The 21553-nt window shown below is 42.6% G+C and overlaps 1 protein-coding gene across 2 annotated transcripts in view; it reads right to left on the reverse strand.

The window, feature by feature from the left end:
• The window catches only part of LOC139656649 (guanine nucleotide-binding protein subunit alpha-13), a 29648-nt gene extending 9144 nt beyond the window's left edge, over window positions 1–20504 (reverse strand). For both annotated transcript variants that reach the window (XM_071534250.1, XM_071534249.1), the window contains exons 1-2: window positions 20222–20504; window positions 4462–4691 (exon numbers count right to left, since the gene is read on the reverse strand). In XM_071534250.1, coding sequence (XP_071390351.1) covers window positions 4462–4691; window positions 20222–20504 — 513 coding nt within the window. The remainder of the gene's footprint in view (window positions 1–4461; window positions 4692–20221) is intronic.
• Window positions 20505–21553: the final 1049 nt, after the last annotated feature.

A 21553-nucleotide genomic window follows, 5' to 3' on the forward strand; every position in this document is an offset into this window, starting at 1 on the left:
GGAGAGAGAGTAAGGAAGGCCATTGTTTCCAGTTTCTATGCTATTCTATGGTACATTTGATTCGTGTGAGTGAGCGGTTTCCTCTCGCACACAAGCACAACAGGCCTGGGTTTGTTTTTACTGAGTCTTGGAGGGCTGATACTGTAGGTTAGGGAGGAGACTGAGAAGGAGTGTGTGTGTGTGTGTGTGTGTGTGTGTGTGTGTGTGTGTTAGCGTTTTCTCTCCATCTCTTTCTCCTCTGTCCCGCCTGTTGCCGCGACACGATGCGCGAATTTACTTTCGATTGTAAACCTCAACCAGATTGTGGACAGAGGGACTTCGTGAAATTCAAGGACTCAAAATTGGCATGTTTTGGGATAAGATATGTCATTGGTCAAAATTAGACATCATAGAGCAGTGGTTCTCAACGTGGGGTCCGGGGACCACCAGGGGTCCCTGAGAGGGTTCCAGGGGGTCCCCAGCAAATTGATAAATTGTTAAACTTCACCATTATTTCATTTACAAGAAGTAGAGGAATGACTATTTCGATCATTTCACTGTTATCTCTGTACCTACAATACAGATAGTCATGGAATTCTGGACAAAATCATATCTAACAATAAAAAATATTCTCTGATTTGGGTCTGGGAGACAAAATCTCATCAAATGGGGGTCCTTGGCCCCAATGTGGAGTAAATTAGGAATGGAATTAATTGATATGGAAAAGGTTGAGAATCACTGTCATAGAGTTTCATGGTGAAATCCTTCATCTTAAACCAGCAGATCTCCATCCCAGGGTTTTTCGGTCAGGATGGAAGTGTTGATCCAGTCATGCTGAGGAATTTGGGTGTCACAGCATCCCCCCTCTCCTATCACCAAAATATATCCCTTTATCCGTGGCCGCCGCCAATCTCTTTAACACGTGCGGGAAATCAATTCCTTTTAAGTCGGCTTCCTCGTGTGTGGGAATGCAACGCTTGACGAGTGGAGCGGGGGTGGAAGTGAGACAGACGGTTGAAGCAGAAGTGGGAATGTAGTTTGACTTCGACACGTCATGTGACCAAATGCGAAACACTTGAAACGAGCTTCAATCTGTTGACATTTTAATGATTAGCTGATAATCATTAAAATGTCGTAATGTGGCAAAAACACTGCCACTTCCCAGTTCCAGGTTCGTCGTGTGGCCGCACGTCAAACACCGAGCCAAAGCTAAAACGTGTGTCTTAAAGCTTTAATGATTATGAAGTAGAAGTAGGCGAGGCAGGTCGACAACACTTCGTCACAAAATAGCGCAACTCCTGGAATGCCTTTATGATATATAAGCATGTGTTTTGAATTTCAGAACTGGAATATCTCAAGCTTTCAAAATGACCCACCATGGCTTTTCCTAGGCCCACTTTCTAGACGTTGTCGGATTGTAAAAAATAGCAGTTATAGTTAAAAGTATAAATCTGTTGGCCTTCTCTTTGACACCCAAAATCCACCGGCCTTTCTAGTATTGATGGCTTTCGGTTTAGTGGGGAAGCACACTTTTAAGAACAGCCACGGTCACTTTCCTGTTTATAGCCGACTTGTAGTTATACTCCTCTGGCTCAAATCATCTGGCACATAAATAAAACTATGTTTACAGCTGTATGTGCGTGTATGTGTGTGTGTGTGTGTGTGTGTGTTCTGATACAGTGCGAGAAGAAAGACAGAGGCGAGTAATGGAAGCAGGCTTAGTGCTAGGGTCTGCTATTTGCTCTAGAGTAGGCTTAGGCACACGCACGCTCCTATATCTCTGCTCGAAGCAGATGCTTAGCGAGGCTATTTCCCTTCAGGACAGTAATAGATCATTTTCCTGTGAGCAAGACACTGTTAGACCACAATCTAAACTTGTGTAGTGAGGGAGGGATGGAGGAAGGAAGGGAGGGGGAAGTCAGAGAGAGAGCGAGAGAGAGCGAGAGAGAGAGAAAGAAGCAGCCCTTCATTAGCTGGTCTATGTCCTTCTCTGTGCACTCGGCAGCTGCAGCGCTGTTGTCTGCAAATGGGTGTAAGCGCCTTTATCTGTGTGTGTGTGTGTGTGTGTGTGTGTGTGTGTGGGCAGCGTTTTTGTATGCCTGCTTGTGTGTGCAATCAAAGTCGCCTCAACCAGATTGTGAGCAGTAAGGAAATTGATTTCAAAGTAACAATCCGCTATATTTTCATATAAATGTCCATTTTGAAACGGGAGTCGCTCCACTCCCCTCATAGCTGTAAATATCATCTGTACTGTAACCATAGTAACGTTTATGATTCACACCATTACGGCTGCAGCCAATGCTGGTTTAGACCGCGTTTTCAATTCACTTGACAACACCGGTAACCGAAGGCATTCATTTACCCGTCAACTTTTGATAAACCGCCGCCGACTTTCATCTTACAAACCTGGTGCTTTTAAGCAACGTACTTGTGACTTTCTTACAGGACATGGGTTGAATCTCCCTGGTATGGCTGACATAACTTAGTGTGCAGACACATGGGCAGTGCCATGGAGAACATGGAGAATTTCCCCCATAATTTCAACCTGAAATGCTATGCAATGCTCCCATGACTGGGGGGGGGGGGTGTGCAAGTATTGGGTGAAAATACAATGACTCTAAAAGCTCCACCTGTTCACACCAAAGTGCTGTGGTAGCACAGTATGGCCGGAACTAAGAGAATGGCTGAGCAAAATATTTAATGCATGCATTGACTTAGCCACTACAGCTAAGAAACCACCAAGCTACTTCCTGGCATGTGAATGTCCGCAGGCTGCAACGAGCCCCCCTGACTTCTACCATACTGCCTGGTGTACACACACACACACTGCATTTCCCTTATGCAGGGCTCTTGGGGCTCTGTAGTGTAAACTGCACATTGCAAAAGGTGTTACACATGCAGAACGAACCAATGAACACATAAAGGCTCTTCTATAGGAGCTACCAAGCACCTAAACAAAAAAAGCTGATTGCCTAAATGCCAGTTCCAGGGCTACAGCCAAAGATATTGCATGACTGAAACATTTTGTCGGGCCGAGTTAAAGTCCGCTTACAGTCTGCTTGTACAGAACATAATGCAACTTAGATGCTCATGTGGGGGGATAGTTAATATGAGGGCTAGTTCATAGGATAATTGCTTAAGCCAGACAAAAAAAATCAAACGTAAGTAACTTTCTAGCGGTTTTGAGAAGTTTTTAACTTTCTTATAAAAGAAAGCAACCTTCTTATCACTCATAGCCTCCGAAAGTGATGTTGACTGTAGTATAAAAATAGGAACAAGCTTTATTTTGGTGTCTTTTCATGCATTCTGACACCTTGATTCAGAGTATTTTAACATGCTTCCCTAAAAAAAAACCTGTGTGGTTTATTTTCTAGTTCAATTATGAGTGTTGAGCAGTGACACTGAGCAGTGGCATGCAAAAAGTGATGACAACAGGTATTAGGTAGCCTAGAGGAGTAGAGAGTAAACAAACCACAGTGGGTAGACAAAACCCACTCTCTCAGAGGTCTGGAGTTCCAAAAATTAAACCGCTAATTTACCACTGAGAGAACAAAATGTGAAACGACAAAACAAAAAGCTGCAGGCTGTTACCTGTGATTTCATTAAAAAACATATCATCCTGAGCTTCCAAAACTGCATGATACAATGTTAGTTACCATGATCTCGGTAGAAAAAAGCAGTGTTGCATGGCAAAACGTCAGCTGTGTGCATAAGGCAGGGAGAATGCTGTCCTCTTGTTCACAGCAAAGCTAAATCGAAGCTTATGTCAGCCACAAACACATTTACATGAAAATAATTCACATACTTTTCTATCCCCCGCGTTCCTGTAACCATGAATACTTCCACGATGACGTACTGTGAAGGCTTCCTACGCCGTACTTAGGAGCAGAGTGTGGGAGTGTAGGAGTGTTATTTTATTTGTTCACACTGTTTTTTATTAGCGCTATGCTAATTAGTGCTTGCTAGCTATGTTAAACTTAAGGCAAAACCAAAGCAGCAAAAAATCCTCTGGCCCTGCCCACAAGTGGTCAGAATTAGGGCTGAACAATTAATCCAAATTTTATCGAAATCGCAATATGGCCTACTGCAATTTTCAAATCGCAGGAGGCGCAATATTTGTTAAAGGTGAAATGTGTCAAAATACCATTTTAAATTAAATATTGTGGTGCTGCAGAGATGTCCTGGCCTACACATCATATTCTACAGACTTAAGAAAACATCTTTGTTTGGTACAGATCCCTGCAAAAATCACACCATAATCATTTTAATACGTTTGTCAATGAAAATGACAATAATGATGTAAAAATTATCATTCCCTCTAATATCGCAAATCATATCGCAATTGCAATATAGTCAAAATAATCGCAATTAGATATTTTTTCAAAATCGTTCAGCCCTAGTCAGAATAGATCGACACATCAGCCAAGTCGCTCACAGTGTGAACGCAGGGTAAAGCTCGCTCTCACACACACACACACTCACCAGCTGGAACTCTCGGCGGCGGTCGTAGGCATTCTGGATGCCCTGGTCGGCCCACAGGGCCCGGATGGAGGGCAGGTAGTGCAGGAAGACCTTGGTCTCCACCATGCCGTGGCCGTGGGACATGGCCGACCGGGTGTCAAACGCCATCATGGTGTCTCCGTGCCGCTGGTTGGCCTGGTTGCCCCACGGGATGTGCAGCTTCTCCCGGGCATCCACCAATACCCGAATACCTGGGGGAGGAGACGGTGGAGGAGAGGTGAGATAGACATCGGCCAAAGAGAGAGTGACAAGAGAGAGGGTGGTGAGAGATAAAGAGAGAGTGACAAGAGAGAGAGGGCGGTGAGAGATAAAGGCTAGGGTGTGACTGATATGGGTCTTTGAAGGCAGATACAAATACTAATATTTAAACTGAAGCAGTCAATAACTGATAATCAACATGCCCAAAAAATACACTGTTTACTAGAGTTGTGAATTGCAGAGTGGTTACAGGATTTAGCCAATACTACTACTAGATCCAAACTGACAATGCTGCAAGTCATCACTTCCATTAGGTCATTCTCATTATAGGTCATTAGTCATATTAGAAATAGGCAGCAGTATAGAGCATTTTGAACCACAAATATTATTGTAACCCTGTAACTAGGGTTGGGATGATTGGGCGAATGCATTGGGGATCGGCAATATGCTGAACCCATCGCCGGTGGAAATTCCCTTGCTGTTGTTTTGCAGATGTAAACCACCTTGACATTAAAATATGGCGCCTAGTGCAAGACATTCAGGGTTTCCTGCAGAGCCTGACAAGCATAGATAGCTTGCTTAACAAAAGAACACCCCACCTTGACTGCAAAACCCTACTTTTTTCCCCCCCAAAACTCCATTATATACCAGTTTATTTTCATTGAGACCAAAGTCCAGCATCTTACCGCAACGTCTGCTGGCCAAAAGGGACATTGTGATGAATAAGGAGCATATTATTTTGCAATACTTATATTTTGTACTACTTTTTCTGGCAAAACAGGCACCGTCAACTGCACAGTCAAATATGTACAATTTATGTTATGCGTTTGGAATGACAGAGATGGGCATTTTCTTATCTTATTAAAAGTGTGCCACCTACTTTTGGACAACTTTGGGGAAAAGATGCTGCTCTATGTCAGCGAGGAGGCTAATTTGCATACAGCCTATCACAGCGCATTTAGTTTTAGATTGACGTGTCACTCTACTCTGGCAGACATGGCGCCGGGTCAGCATTATTGCGGTGTGGAAGGATGCGAAAGAGACAGAGCAGCTATACTGGCTTCCTGTTCACTGTAATGGATTACCTTTACCGACTGATTTACAGGCCGGAGGAGTTTGTTTGCTGGGCCGCTTGGAAGTGAAAGGGAGCGACAGGGAGAGGGTTAAAATCTCTTTGACTGTGGCGCATGCATGTAAAACAGTCACAGGGTTGGAAAATGTAAAAATGAGAAAAAAAAAACCCTCAAACTCAATAAAATCACCTAGTGTAGTATCTGCATTCTCTTAGCCCTCCACGGCACATGGATTTACACCCCTGGTTTAGTTTACAGAGTATCTCTTGCTTGTTTCATCTGGTTTGTGACCAAAAGATTTCCAAATGGCACATGATGATCCGCGTTTGGTTACTAAGGTATTTAGTGCGGGTTTACCCATTCATACTCAATGTTTGAACTGCCAAAATGCCAGTGAAACCATTCAGTTTTGGCTAGTCACAACATGAAGTTCAAATGGTAGGTTACTCATTTCCATTGTTTGCTATGCTTAAATGAGATTGTACCGATCCCTGAGGGAAAGTTGGGAAATAGGCGTGCAAGTTGGAGTCAGGTGAAATTGGATAAGTAAAAAGAGACGGATGTGTAGGCGGCAACTAGACGGCTGTGATTGGTCACAGTGCTCGCTGTGAACAGAGGGATGTTGATGGAAACGCTTGCTTTGCTATTACAGCAGGCATTCTAAGCCAAACTAGAAAATGTGCTCAGTCGAGCACAGACCTCCTCCGTGTCTGATAACACCCCGCAAGGCAGTTATGCACGTTTTGGTGATATGCCACGCTCACCACCACTACCCCTTTTGGCCAATCGACTCGAGTTCTTCCTTAGCCAATAACCAACCGTCATACCAAGTTTTGTGCAAACCCGTGCCCAACTTTTAGAGATATCCTGCTAACGGACGGACGGACAAACAGATGCGGCTGAAAACATGACCTCCGTGGCGGATGTAATGAAATGTCTCCATACCGTCTAATTGTACCTAATTGTGAAAACTAAATTTGTGATATGATTACAAACAATTAATTATGCAGCCCTACTGGAGGAGTGCAACTATTTCCCCAACCTTGAAGAAAGTTTTGCAGTACCACTACCAGCTCATGTAGGTGTGTACTTCAAGTCTATTTTTTTTTTTTTTTTACAATTGCTGCGACATGTCATTGATGAAGATCTACACGCATCAAAAACATGTTATATTTCAAATGCTAACTTCTTAGTGAATTCATAATCTTGACGCTGCCCATCCCTGTGTTTACCAGCCAGCCAGCAACAGAGAGAGGACTGAATGTGAGGCGGGAGGAGGATATTTCTAAACTAAGAGCGCTGATTTCCTGGGAAAATTATGTCAATCATCATTTTGAATTATTTTACAGTAACAACATTTTGATGTGAAAATGTGGCGCTGCTACGTAAAATGCATTTCAGGTTGGAAGGGCTGCTACTACTGAGCAAATCAGGAATTCAAAAACATTTATAACCCATTTGAATTTTGACTGCTTGCATAATTTCCCGGTGTTAATCTCTAACAATATTCAAAGTGCCCCATACGTAGCAGCACTGCTTGCCAACTCCTTGTACAAGTGCTTTACATGTAGCTCATCTCAGGCCATAAAATTGAAATCAAGACTTTTTCAGAGACTAGAGATTTATTCAGGCCTTGTAGCGAAGACAAACCTGGATAAAACACAGAAAGACACTGCTATCTACCACTCATATCTCATATCCCAAAGCAACACACACACACACACACACACAGAGCGAAGCAGGAAATCCAGAGCTAGGATGTGTTTATATGAGACACACAGCGCAGCGGTGTGAAGGCTATGAGCCATGGCCTGCACCATCAATAAGCGGGGGGGTGGGGGGGGTGGGGGTGGATTCGTCCTTGCTGACTATTACGCTGCTCTACTGACTGGATGGTTAAACTACACTAAACAGCATTAAGAAAATTATTATTATCATTATCCTGGGCTTCAGTGGAGAGTTTTAGTGTCCTATGATGGTCTAAAATGCTGTTTCAGAGGCTTTTCCAAGAAGAAACACTCTGGCGGAAACACTGAATACTTGTAATTTTTTTGGAATGACATGAAACTGGTCAAATCTGCGTACACTTTAATATCTGCAAAAAAAAAAAAAAAAAACATTCGTATTAGCATCCGAAACCTCATTTCAGCTGTTATTTCTTCCATCTGGCACAGCAGAAGTGATGACTTTTCTTATTCCTGTATGAACTCTGCTTCACCCCCCTGCTCTGACGACGCACCGTGCTCCTCGTCTGTCCCCAAACACACAGGTTAATCCAGCTGTCTGCGGGTGTGTGTGTGTGTGTGTGTGTGTGTGTGTTGTGACAGCTTAGGGATGGGTGTGTTTTGTCTGTCTCCTTGTCTTCGGTTCCTGTGCTGAGAGGCGCGGCCTTCGTCCCCTTCCCCTTCGGCGCTTTTTTACTGGAAAACGGCTCATCCACCACACACACACACACCTCTCATGTACAGCAAAACCTGCTAAAATCTGTTTTTCCATTTCCATTTTATCCATTCCATAGTTTAAAGCGGTGGTTCTCAACGTGGGGCCCGGGGACCACCAGGGGTCCTTGAGGGGGTTCAAGGGGGTCCCCAGCAAAATGATGAATTGTTAAACTTCAGCATCATTTCATTTACAAGAAGTGAACACAATTAGAGAATGTAGAAGAATGACTGTTTTGATCATAGTTTCACTGTTATCTCTCTACCTACAATACAGGTAGTCGTGGAATTCTGGATAAAATCATATTTAACAATAAGAATATTCTCAGATTTGGATCAGAGAGACAAAATCTCATCAACTGGGGGTCCGTGGCTCTAATGTAGACTACTTTTGGGGTCCTTGATATGAAAAAGGTTGAGAATCACTGGTTTAGAGAGTAGATGAAATGATAAATACTTCAAACTCCAAAATTTCCAATAAATAAAGTCACAAGAATATCATTATCTTAGGGTTTAAAATAGCAGCAACAGGTGATTCCTGCTTGCTGGAATAAGTAGATTAGGACCAACTTTTTTGACATTTGAAATTTTGAATCTCTTGACAAAACAGGTCTCAAGTAAAATGACACGCTGTCACTCCTCCATCGCCAAGTGCCAGGTGTCAGGAAAGCCTTTCATTCCTCACAACTAGCAGCTATATTATTAATGTTATTTACAGGACTTCCTTAAACACAGACAATCTGCTGCGGTGCGGTTTGTATCCACACCCGGCAGTGCCGTCGGCCTGTGAGGCAGGTCTTGGATCAGGCTACCGACGCGAGTTTCGAAAGCTTAGAAATTCAAATGGTGCGACTGGAGTGGGCCTTTCGCCGGGTCCCCCACCGCGGCCCCGACGTTAAATCCCACGACTAGTTAGAGCGCCTATTGCAACACTGCAGCTGACAAAGTGCCGTGAACGCCGGGAGAAATCCCCGACTCGGCTCAGCAGTACTCTCTCCTCTACAAGAAGCAATAAGTCTGGACTTGCAGAAACACTTGAATGCACACATACATGCAGGAAGGCAGCTTGCACACATGCACACACACACACACACACACACAGGTAATGATCTAATTCAATCTAGGTCACATCATGGCGCCAATGACCCCCTTAAACCTAAAATATCCCTCTGAAATTAGTCAGTGTGCTCTATTCAGCCCTGAGTGGCAACAGAAACGTCACTCCAGTTTGCACTCAGCATTGTTTCTTAGGTGTGGACAGCTAAAAAGAAGCTTCGGTTTCAACTTTCAATTCTTTCTTTCAGTTTATTACATAGTAGGGCTGGGCGATATGGTTGAAATCAATATCACGATAATCATAAGGATTTTTCTCGATATCAATATATATCACGATATGGTTCATGTATGCAAAATCACATTAAATAATCAAATTAATGTTCATCTCATTGAACCGAATGGTAATGTTAGGTGTGATGTCAAACAAAACAGAAATATTCAAATAATATTCCTACCATGCCTCATTTTATGAGAGTTTTTAAGTAAAATTTGCTTGTCATCATCAATTCAGACAGCAGAAATGTGTGTAATGATATTAAAATATCTTCATATCATCACGATATGATTCCACTGAAAGACGATAAACGATAATATTGAATTATGGCCCAGCCCTATTACATAGGATCTGTTTTATTGTTGTTTTTAATCATCAGTCAGACTTCTGTCCACTCTTGGTTTTAGTGCTGTCATATGACAACACTGATATCAGTGTAAAATTCTACAACTTACTCCCAACTCACAAGTGTTTGTAACGCCATTTGTGAAGAGTATATTGACACTTAGTTTAGTTATCAGAGATATGTAAAACTGCCACTCAAAACACTCAAAAATAAAAGTGCCATGCAAAGTGCACTCAAAATGAAAATATTGCCTTGGTCAAGCCTCCTCTAGTGCAGTGGTTCTCAACGTGGGGTCCGGGGACTACCAGTGGTCCTTGAGGGGGTTCCAGGGGGTCCCCAGCAAATTGATGAATTGTTAAACTTCAGCATTATTTCATTTACAAGAAGTTAACACAATTAGAGAATGTAGAAGAATGACTGTTTTGATCATAGTTTCTCTGTTATCTCTCTACCTACAGTACAGATAGTCATGGAATTCTGGACAAAATCATATCTAACAATAACAATATTCTCAGATTTGGGTCTGAGAGATAAAATCTCAACAAAAGGGGGTCCGTGGCCTTAATTTGTACTAAATTAGGGGTCCTTGATATGAAAAAGGTTGAGAATCACTGCTCTAGTGGTTCTCCTGTTCAACCTCAGCAACAAACAACTGCGTCTGCCTTTTCAGCTATCGCCCCTTATGATAAGAAGTCCAAGAGAAGCAAGGACATAACGAGCGCAATTCTATATTTCACTGCAAAAGACACAATGCCAATAAGCACAGTGGGGTTTAAGAGGCTGATGAAAGTAGCTGCCGAATGAAATATTTTTCATAAACGGCGTCGTCTCAGTTTTACACTTTAGACTCCAGGGGAAAGTTGGAGGAGCGAGTTCAGAGATGTCACACACCACATCACAGCAGTGTGGTGCGGACATTACGGCGGCAATCGGGGTGCGCAGAGAGCGGTCAGTGCTTTCTGTGTGCCCTGGGAAAAGAGCAGGTGTTTAAAGCCTGAGGCGGATGACACAGAGCCAACCCAAACCATCAAGACAACTGTCCAGGATTACTTGAATGAGAATAAGCTGACATCACCACTGATGAGTCTATCTGAGTGTTGAGCAGGTCAAGTTACTGTTTACGAATCCCGTTCCCAGAGGTGGAATGTAACAAAGTAAAAATACTTCACTACTGTACTTAAGTAAGATTTTCAAGTATCTGTACTTTACTCAAGTTTTTCTTTCACCGAAGACTTTTTACTTTTACTCACTACATTTCAAAAGAAAAATCTGTACTTTCTACTCACTGCATTTTCAAAACAGACTCGTTACTCTCAGGATCACTGAGAGTAACGAGTGATCCTGAGAGTTACTATCATCATCAACTGATTGGCTGCTTGATCAGCAAAGCGACACCAAAAATTATGGAAAGGGAGAGAGAGAGAGAAGCAACACAAGGAAGAGAGAAGCAACAAGAGAGAGAATTAATGTTAGTGAATTCAGCTGCTAGGGTTCAGGTTCCTGATCTGAGCTGCAGACTCTTTCTCATCTGGGATTCAGAGGAACGCTCAACAGAAAACCAGTTTAGAACATTAGAAATGACTTCTTTGGAGAACGACTTTTACTTTTATACTTTTATACTTTAAGTAAATTTAAGTCCACGTACTTTTATACTTTGACTTGAGTAAAGGATTTGAAACGGTACTTCAGCTTCTACCGGAGTATATTTTTAAACGAGTATCTGCACTTTTGCTTGAATTTGTGTACTTCTACCACCTCTGACTACTAACACACACAAGTTTGGAGCAAATTGTGGAATTTGAAGTTTCTCTTTCATTTTCAGGACGGAAAGCTCTGTCGGATTGAGTGCAACGCTTGCTGGTCTAAAAGGCATCGGCAAATGACATGACATGATGCGATGCGCACATTAGGCGCGGCGGTGGAGATCAATTTAGATCAATTTTATACATTGACCCACTTCTGATTTTGCAGCAGCAGTGGCGATATTGTGGCGGTGTACCACAGAGGAGCCTGTGCATGGGAAACACTGAGATGAGCAGGCTACAGAAGCTGAGCTGAACAACTACCTGCTAGCTCTGCCTGCAGACAGTGAGTCCCCACCCCCTGGCTTGGTGGCAGATCCACAAAGCCACCTTTCCCCAGAGTGAGCCGCCTGCCCTGCCTGTGCTAACAGAGCCCGAGGCGGTGGACAGACTCGTCCGTCTTTCCGCTCGACCTGTACCGCAAGAGCCAAATATGCGCAGTGTCCCAAGAAGTGGCATCACATCTTCGACATGTTTCATCTCTTTAGCAAAGCTTGTTGCATTCGTTATTCTACGTCTACAGACATTTGTGAGAAACTTGAAACAAAGACTCACAGAGCAGAAATTCTCCCATGTGTAGTTTTGACACTTTCACATCTTTGTATTTATTCCTTTGCGTTTTTGTTTTAGCTCGACAAGTGTTGTTTTTCAATTTGTATACTTTTTATTAGAGCTGCAACGATTATTCGATTACTCGATTAGTTGTCAACGGTTAAATTAATCACCAACTATTTTGATAATCGATGAATCGGTTTGAGTAATTTTTTAAGAAAAATAAGTCAAAGTTCTCTGATTCCAGCTTCTTAAATGTGAATATGTTCTGGTTTCTTTCTTCCTCTATGACAGTAAACTGAATATCTTTGGGTTGTGGACAAAACAAGACATTTGAGGACGTCATCTTGGGCTTTGGGAAACACTGATCCACATTTTTCACCATTTTCTGACATTTTATAGACCAAACAACTAATCGATTAATCGAGAAAAGAATCGACAGATTAATCGACAATGAAAATAATCGTTAGTTGCAGCCCTACTCTTTATATGTGCTTTTTTGTTATTATTCTATCTTTACAAATGTTTGAGAGATAGGCTATTAAAAACAAAGCTTTAACTAGATAGGATTCACAGAGCAGCAGTTGTTTTCCTATATAATATAATTACTTTTGGCAAATTTGAATTTGAAAAATATGTACAATAGCCAAACGATGCAGATTAAGTTTATTCAACAGTTTAACTATTGCCTTGTTGAGGCATTTGCGTACTGAACGTCAATATTTACCCCTGTGATGTCACAGCCACCCAGGCAGCACCCTGCTGGTGGGAGACCCTTCTAGCAACAGCACTGGGTTCAGGTGCAGGCCAGGGCCTCTTAAAATTAGATACCTGTTGGGATAAAGAGTGAGGTGGTGTGTGTGTGTGTGTGTGTGTGTGTGTGTGTGTGTGTGTATATTCTAGTGCTGGTAACTGTGTTCACGTGAGTGGAATTCCTGGCATTTCAGATGGCGCAATCCTCCATGCTTCCTGACCTCTGACCTCAAACCATACTTAACTAAAAACAAAGGGGGTTTCTTTTCCTTGTCAAGGTTACAAACTAAACCGCACCAAAACCTACATTAAATCACACATAAATCTACATTTGCACAGTTGAGGAGCGTTTGGCAAAGAGGAGCCTTCTCAAGACGCCATTACATTTAGACTTCACCTAAAACTGAAGGGCAGGTTTGCTGACATATTGGGCCGATATTGGCTTTTTATTGACTATTGGATATCAGCCAGTCAGTGCTGTCCACCTCTGATATGATGGAGGTTCCTCTCTATGATGGAGGTTCCTCTCACCCCTAACTCAAATGCAGCATTCTGATCAAGATTCCACACAAGCAGGCCTATGCATGCATATACTGTTATTATTTTCATATCAGATGTCTGAGCAGAGAAATCATTCCAGTGTGGTGTGGGAGGATTTTACTCAACAGTCTGTAAAACCTGCAGTGAACCTGCCTCACCCTGCCTTAAGGAGCTGCTGACCCGCCTGGAAGAGTTTCATCAGTCTGGCTTAGGGCTGGGCCATAATTCAATATTATCGTTTATCGTCTTTCAGTGGAATCATATCGTGATGATATGAAGATATTTTAATATCGTGACACACATTTCTGCTGTCTGAATTGATGATGACAAGCAAATTTTACTTAAAAACTCTCCTAAAATGAGGTATGGTAGGAATATTATTTGAATATTTCTGTTTTGTTTGACATCACACCTAACATTACCATTCGGTTCAATGAGATGAATTAATTTGATTATTTAATGTGATTTTGCATACATGAACCATAGCATGATATATACTGATATCGAGAAAAATCCTGATTATCGTGATATTGATTTCAACCATATCACCCAGCCCTAGTCTGGCTTTCAATGGAGTTTTAGTGTCGCATGATGCTCTAAATGCTGTTTGACAGGCTTTTCCACATTGATAAGACAATGCTGGGGGAAAAGAAACACTGAATACTTGTCATTTTTTTTGGAATGACACGAAACTGGTCTTTTGAGGACTTTGAGGACACTTAATATCGGCAAAAACAAACAAACATTGGTATTGGCGTTTCACATGAAAACTTTGAAATTGAATGATAATGAATATCGGCTATCGGAAGCCTGAATCTAAGAATAATTTGTCGGCCCGTATCAAACATATATCAGACGAGACCTACCCCCCACACACACACACACACACACACACAGGTCCTAGTCACTGTAAACAATAGCAGCAAACGCATGCAGTGTCCACGGCTCACTGACGGGGATCAAGCCCGGGCTTAGGGGGCTCCAGCAGGCCAGCGGCATACCACACTGTGACACAACACAGCGGCTCACACAACCACTAGCGGGTCCAAGCAATAAAAAACAAACAAACAATTAAAACAATTAGTGAATAAGAATGGCTGTTACGATCACAGCTTGCACTCTACACACAACTCGCCTTATTAACACAAGGGCAATGTTTGAATCAGAGGTACATAATGGCGGACTATGGCTGTGTAAATCTTATTAACGTTGAGAATGTACAGTAGGTAATGAAGTAGGTTACATTACAATAGGATAATGGGTCCAATAGGAAGTTGGCTATATTAGGCAACTCAGTTCACATCCTCTTTATACCACATTTTGGTTGGCCATCAGTCACTGCTGAAGAGTTTAAATCTCCTTTGTTTTTAAAAAGGTTTATCAGAAAACCAAAATGTGGCCAAACAAACACTTAACTAATGATTGACTGGATCTCTGACATAGTAGGATTAATAGGGAAGCAAGGCAGGCAATGAGCCAACTGTAAATTTGAGTAACTGGCTGTGATCAATGTAGGCTAGTGTCCTGATTTCTGATGTAGGGCTCTGTCATTGTATTCCGCTTTACTTTGCATTTTATAAATAAAAATAAACACAAAAGCAAGGCATTAACATCACCTGATTATGATGCTTTTTCTGCTTGTTTGGCTATGAAGTGAATCACACATTACATAGGGATCATCAGCTGATCAGAAGTCAAGAGGTTACATTCAAAATGACGTCATATTGCATTTTCACGTCATCCGTGCACAACGCAGAAACAAGGATGTGCAGCCTCGTGCGCTCACCGGACAGAGAGCGAGAGGAAGGCACACACACACACACACACGCTTCCATGGGCTGCTCCCCCTGCATATTAAAACAAAATCCCCCCCCCCCCACCTCGAATTTCACACTAATCCTGAAAACGACACACACCGACACGTTTCCTTTTCGGTTTGCCCACATCTCTCACGTCAGTCGTTTCTCCACTTCTCCATTTGCGCTAATTCAGAGGGAGTTTACGTGGAACCCCCAGTGACATCATGGAAGTACAAATAGGGGCTCCTGTGTCTGGTGAGTCACTGGGTCATTGTCATTCGCTTCACACTGTACACTTATAGCCATCTCCCTTTGAATGAGCACAGGCCTGCTGGGCCGCAGGGGCCTCCCAGCAGACCAACTTTTCCACTGGTGTCACCGGTGGGACCATCAACGTTTTTAAGCCTAGGTCACAGCCTAGGTCAAGACTTCAGTAAATGGTTGCTGGACCATCGGAAATGTGTTCAAACTATACAACGGGATGAAGATGAACATCAAACACTACCTGAATTAGAGCTGCAACGATTAATTGATTAATCGATTAGTTGTCAACTATTAAATTAATCGCCAACTATTTTGATAATGGATTAATCGGTTTGAGTAATTTTTTAAGAAAAATAAGTCAAAATTCTCTGATTCCAGCTTCTTAAATGTGAATATTTTCTGGTTTCTTTCCTCCTCTATGACAGTAAACTGAATATCTTTGGGTTGTGGACAAAACAAGACATTTGAGGACGTTGTCTTGGGCTTTGGGAAACACTGATCCACATTTTTCACCATTTTCTGACATTTTATAGACCAAACAACGAATCGATTAATCGAGAAAATAATCGACAGATTAATCGACAATGAAAATAATCGTTAGTTGCAGCCCTAACCTGAATGAGTAACTGGCCATTTTACATCAGTGATCAACTTACTGTCCTGTCTGTCAACACTGACATTGTTGAAAAGCACTTTTTTATGTTTTATAAATCTTTTTATTTCATAAATCAGCAGGCCAATACACGCGTGATCTGAAATATTTGAGTGCAAAACAAAATCAAATGCTACTGGTCATAGATACCTTAACCTACCTGCTAGGTCAAGCTAAGTCAAAGATGATTATTAACCCACGACAGCCTCCTACTTTGTGTTTAATGCATTTGGGCCATCTGCATACAGGCTACCGTTTGAACCACACCAAACTGAAACACAGCTGACGCAATGATTTTTTTTTTTTGCTTTGGGTGGTGTAGGCTAATACATTGGCTCACTGCAATTTTAACTTGATAGCGATGTGTGATCTGGCCAAATTGCATTCATCAGAGAGTTTATAAAAAACTAGATAATCTAGAGAGACCGATGGGTTTTATGGAGGGCAGCGTCTACCAGCTCTGCACTAGCCTTTACTAACATCTTTAGAAAACGCTGCTTCAGTATTTCTTTTTCACAGGGAATCTCACAGTCCAAATTTCAGAGACTTGGCTTTGCCTCTAGCGCTGGTGCAAACACGGGAGGGGAAAAAAAATGCAGTGAAGGAGTTGCAAAATATGACCAAATGGTCACACTCTGAAGCCCCGAGATGCCAAAAAAGGCTATGGCAGGGCGACAGAGAGCAGAGCCTGAAAAACAGGCCGTTCCTGTAGAATGCAAATAGCCGACAGGGGAAGTTTCCGGAGGACATTTGAATACCGCGGCTGCCGCCAAACGGTTAGATGGGAAGGCCGAGAGCGTGAGGAACTGTCAATTGAGAACTTAAGCAAATGCCAGGGTCAGATGTCGCTGCACCATATACACTACCAGTCAAATGTTTTGACCCACTGATTGAATGCACTATGTTTCTCATTATCTTAAAGCCGGTTTGGTCTAAACGCTTCTGCTTAAATGCTTGAAATTTGTTAGGCAAATATAAATAGTGAAGTTGATGCTTATGAATTTCTTTCCAAAGCCTTTGCCTTTCCATCAAGGCAAAGGGCGGCTACTTTAAAGAATCTAAAATATATGATAGTTTTGATTCGTTTAACTTTTTTTGGTCACTCTCTCTGACCATGAGCCAATCAAATCGAGGCAAGACAATGGCCCTGTAATCAAACAGTTTTTAGTTTACCAGCCCTTGGCAGGTGAGCCAATGAGTTCATTTCAGACGCTGACTTGAATTAAACTACTCAAATCTGGGCTACTTGTAATATAAGAGCATGGTCAGTGACAACTGGTGCACAGTAGGTGGTCAGTGATGTGCTGCGTTGCACAACAACACACTATGATGAAGACGTCCATGTGACTGGTGACGTTAATTCCACATGGGCACAAAACCTGAGCAATAACTTCTAATATTTCAATATGTTCCCATCTAAAGAGTTCCCGGCATGTAGCTGACTCAAACGACACGGCACGAAATACATCAGAGGGCCAGGAGCTGAAAATAGAGCTATTCATCTATTAACATCACCAAGATGAGCCAACAATATCTAAAAATAAGCCCTTTGCCAGTGCGGCAGACTCGGTTGTGTCTCAGAACTGTGTAGATCAGTTGGTTGGTGCCATCCAGAGCCACGTGTATGGCAGGTTTTCATTCCAACCAAACACTACAGAAGCTAATTTCACCGATTACTTCCTCTCCGGTTGACAGTGTCCTAATGACTGAAATCAGCACCATGGCTCTTGGTGGACCATGGTTGGAGACGGCTGATGTAACGTAACCGCTAAACCAGACGTACGCTACGGTCCCCACCTGCCCGTGTATCAGCGACAGCGTAATGGAGGATATCAGCGTCAGTGTCTCCGCCGGGGTTCCCCAGTAGTACCCACCCACAGCCAAAACAACACAGCCGGTCAGGGACATCCTGCTGAAACGATACCGAAAGAAGTGTGAGAAAGCACCCCTCTCATGCGACTGGTATAGGCTTAGTTGCCCACGATAGCTACTGTGAATCACTTTGAAGCGTTTAAGATTCGAGCTTCAAGATAATCCTTTGATGATGAGTCATACCGATTTGTTGTGTCTGATCCTGTACGTTCATTTCATTTAGCTTTCGATGAGAGCTGTCCGTTGTCCCTGCCAGATTTCCCTCCGTTTCGGCGGCCAGAACTTTCTTTCTTCCCTCTTTTTCTGGACGGACAGATTTGTCGCTATCCGTATAGCCGATCAGAGGCGTCCCTAAGTTTGACTTTGGGACAAGTGGCGGCGAAAACGCTGAGGCAATGCATCCCGTTGTTGTGTGACTGCATCATCACTGGATCACAAAAACAAAGAGAAAACAGAGAACGCCTGGTATAGTGTCGGGATGGCTGTAGGCTTTCCAGGCCAGTTTCTTTGTTCATTTATACTGTATAGTCTTTTTTTCTATGAAGTAGCGCCACTGTGAGCAAAGCCTTCTTGGCAGGTTTTCTCCTTACTGTTCCCCTGCCACACCCACCACACTGACGCTCCGAAACAACCCGTCGGACAGAAGTCTATCAGTCAAAAAATTACGTCCATTTTCTGGTCATCAGTCCTGTCCGGGTAATGGACACCTCTCATTGAAAATTAATTGAAAATGACATATACAGACAGACACAACAGATCAGTGTGGCCACCCCCTAAGGCCTCAAATGACCTCTTAGGTTTTCAAATAGGCATGTTTATGCGATTAGTAATATTAAGGACTAAGCTCAACTACATATTACAAAACTGCAGTGTGTCCTACAATTTCACAACCACACATTAAAACGCAGAAGATACTTAGCTGGCCTTTTAGTAGTCAAATACCAAAGTACTTTTCTAATCAGCACCAGCAGACTGCTAAATGTTGGTGTAAGGTCCTACCAAGGCTTTTGGCTTAGCAAGTAATTCCACATATCCATTTTCAGTTCTCACAAAGCACTTGCATCTATCCAGCAAGCTTAAAGCTGGACCAAATCAAAGCTGACTACTGAAACTACTGACCAAGCTCTCCCATCTGTGCTGTAGCTCGAACTGACACACAATTTCACACTCCGCCATTTTCATAAGCTGATATTGATAACTTGCATTGTTTAGCACCGTAACGTGACGCTCTATTGTTGGGAGAAAGTCACGCAAAACTCCATTCAAACAATTCAGCACTCCGCCTTGGGTATGGCAAACGCACAAACTGAAACTGTACAAACCGACTGAAGGCGACGTGCGAAATGTTCGACTCTTCTGGTGAATCCGGTATAGAGATGATCCACTTTATTTCAACAAAATCTCATCTTTTAGAATTGGGTCACACTGCCGCTCACCTTGGTGTATTTGGTGGAAGAAGACTGCTGGAGTAACAGGCGACTAAATCCAAAAAGTTAGATTGAATATGCGCTGCTAGGTGTATTTGATGTATGCCGAAGTGAAGAGCGACTCATAACGAATCAGAAGGTCTTAAGTCATGTTCTGCCAGGTACCACTATGATAGGTTTCCTGATATGCGAGGCAACTGTCACATTTTTGAATGGATTTGGCGTGATGTTCTCCCCATAGTAGAACGGCACGCGCCGGGGCTAACGCTGGCCACGAGAAAAACATCAGGACAATATCTATTTGGTTTATGTTGTGTTAAACTTTGCACTGATAAACTTTAATAATAAACACTAACTAAGATAACTGGAATACAGCCTTGAATTAACACAAAAGATCACCCTCGTGTGTACGCACAACTGCCCTCAGTCCCACCGTAGACAAACACAAATAACATGGGCGTTTCTTGGTAGCTTCGCTAGCTAGTCAAGCTAGCTTTGTGAGGCAGAGAAAGTGCCCCTCCAGTCGCTGCTAGGATATGTTCAGTTACAGTTAGCATGCATAGCTGTGTCCAACTTCCCACTCACTACTCCAGACACCAAAATAAGTGACCAAAGGTGGTCAAAACAAGCCAACACCACCATATAAAAGACAATGACTGTTCTGTGTAGCCTTACCTTTTATAACATTACTAAAAATCGTGGCTCTGAATTCTTCTTTGGCCCTCTGATCGAAGTCCTGCCCATGGATGATGCGCATCTGCTTGAGGAAAGTGGACTTGCCGCTCTCGCCTGCTCCAAGTAATAGGATCTTTACTAGCCGTTTTACATACGTCTTATCCCGATTAAGACACTTATCTATCTCTTTAGATTTCCGCAACTGTTCTGCCTCGCCGCTTGTGAGGAGACAGTTAGGAAAACATACAGATAAAACGGAGCGGGACGGCAGGAAATCCGCCATCTTTGAAACAACTTCATCGATACAGACAGCAGGGAGGGCTGAGCTCACCCCAGTCTGATGCTGCGTTCACGGCCTATGGGAAAGATGATGGATAAGAACATCCTACTTGGATGTAAAGTTTACCTCGGCTTTTAGGTTGTATACGAGAAAAAAAAACAGTTTACCTCGGTTTTCAGGTGGTAAATTCTGCTATAACTACTATTCACCTTAGCTTCCAGCTGGCAAACACTACTTGGGAACTGGGGGTTTGGCGATGGATCTTGATTTCTCCAACTTACTGAATTCTGACATCAGGACACAGAAATGCCCGTCGTCATGTCTGGTGATATATTACTTTAAAATATAACCAACAAAATGAACTCTTAAAATACCATAGCAGGACACAACTGGGCTATTTGCTGGACTTTTCCATTTACGTTTGACACTGCACTGTTTGGTTGGCTATACAACATGAACTCAGTCGTGTCACTCACTAAGAACATGTAAAAAAGCATATTAGGTGCAACCAAGGTCTACAGAAAATTTCAGTCATAGCATCTTGACGGCTTCAAACGAGTTTGAACGCGTGAGCATTTCGAAGTCGTTGCTTTGAACCGTGAGGAAGTTCCGACGACTTTTCCCATGGGGCCTGAACGCAGCACAAGTCGCGGGCGAGGCGTGCTCACGATGGAGTACACGAGCGCGCACGGGCTTCAACAATGTGAAGAAATGTTTGGGCGGGTCTCAGCAGTCAGAGACACATTTCTAGTAGTCTGTTCCTTTCAAAGCTAGGCAAGCCGTTTTAACATTTAATCGAACCACACTCCTATCTGTAATTACATATTAGATATCCATAATAGCATTTCTCCCAGTCAAAATTGTGTTCTCACTAGTTAGAATGGTAATCAAAGATATCCACAATAACATTCTTACTAGTAGAAATTGTATTTCAAGATATCTACAACTTTGATTGTACTAGGCAAAACTAAATTTAAGATATCTAAAAATCCTTAAAAAGTAGGTGGCCGTTTTAACATTTACTGGATATGTATTGCAGATATCTGTAATTC

This window comes from Centroberyx affinis, unplaced genomic scaffold (genome assembly GCF_046629955.1).
Source record: "Centroberyx affinis isolate AG114_WGS23_722 - 3 ecotype Tasmania unplaced genomic scaffold, CSIRO-AGI_Caff_v1 ptg002506l_1, whole genome shotgun sequence".
Classification (NCBI taxonomy): domain Eukaryota; kingdom Metazoa; phylum Chordata; class Actinopteri; order Beryciformes; family Berycidae; genus Centroberyx; species Centroberyx affinis.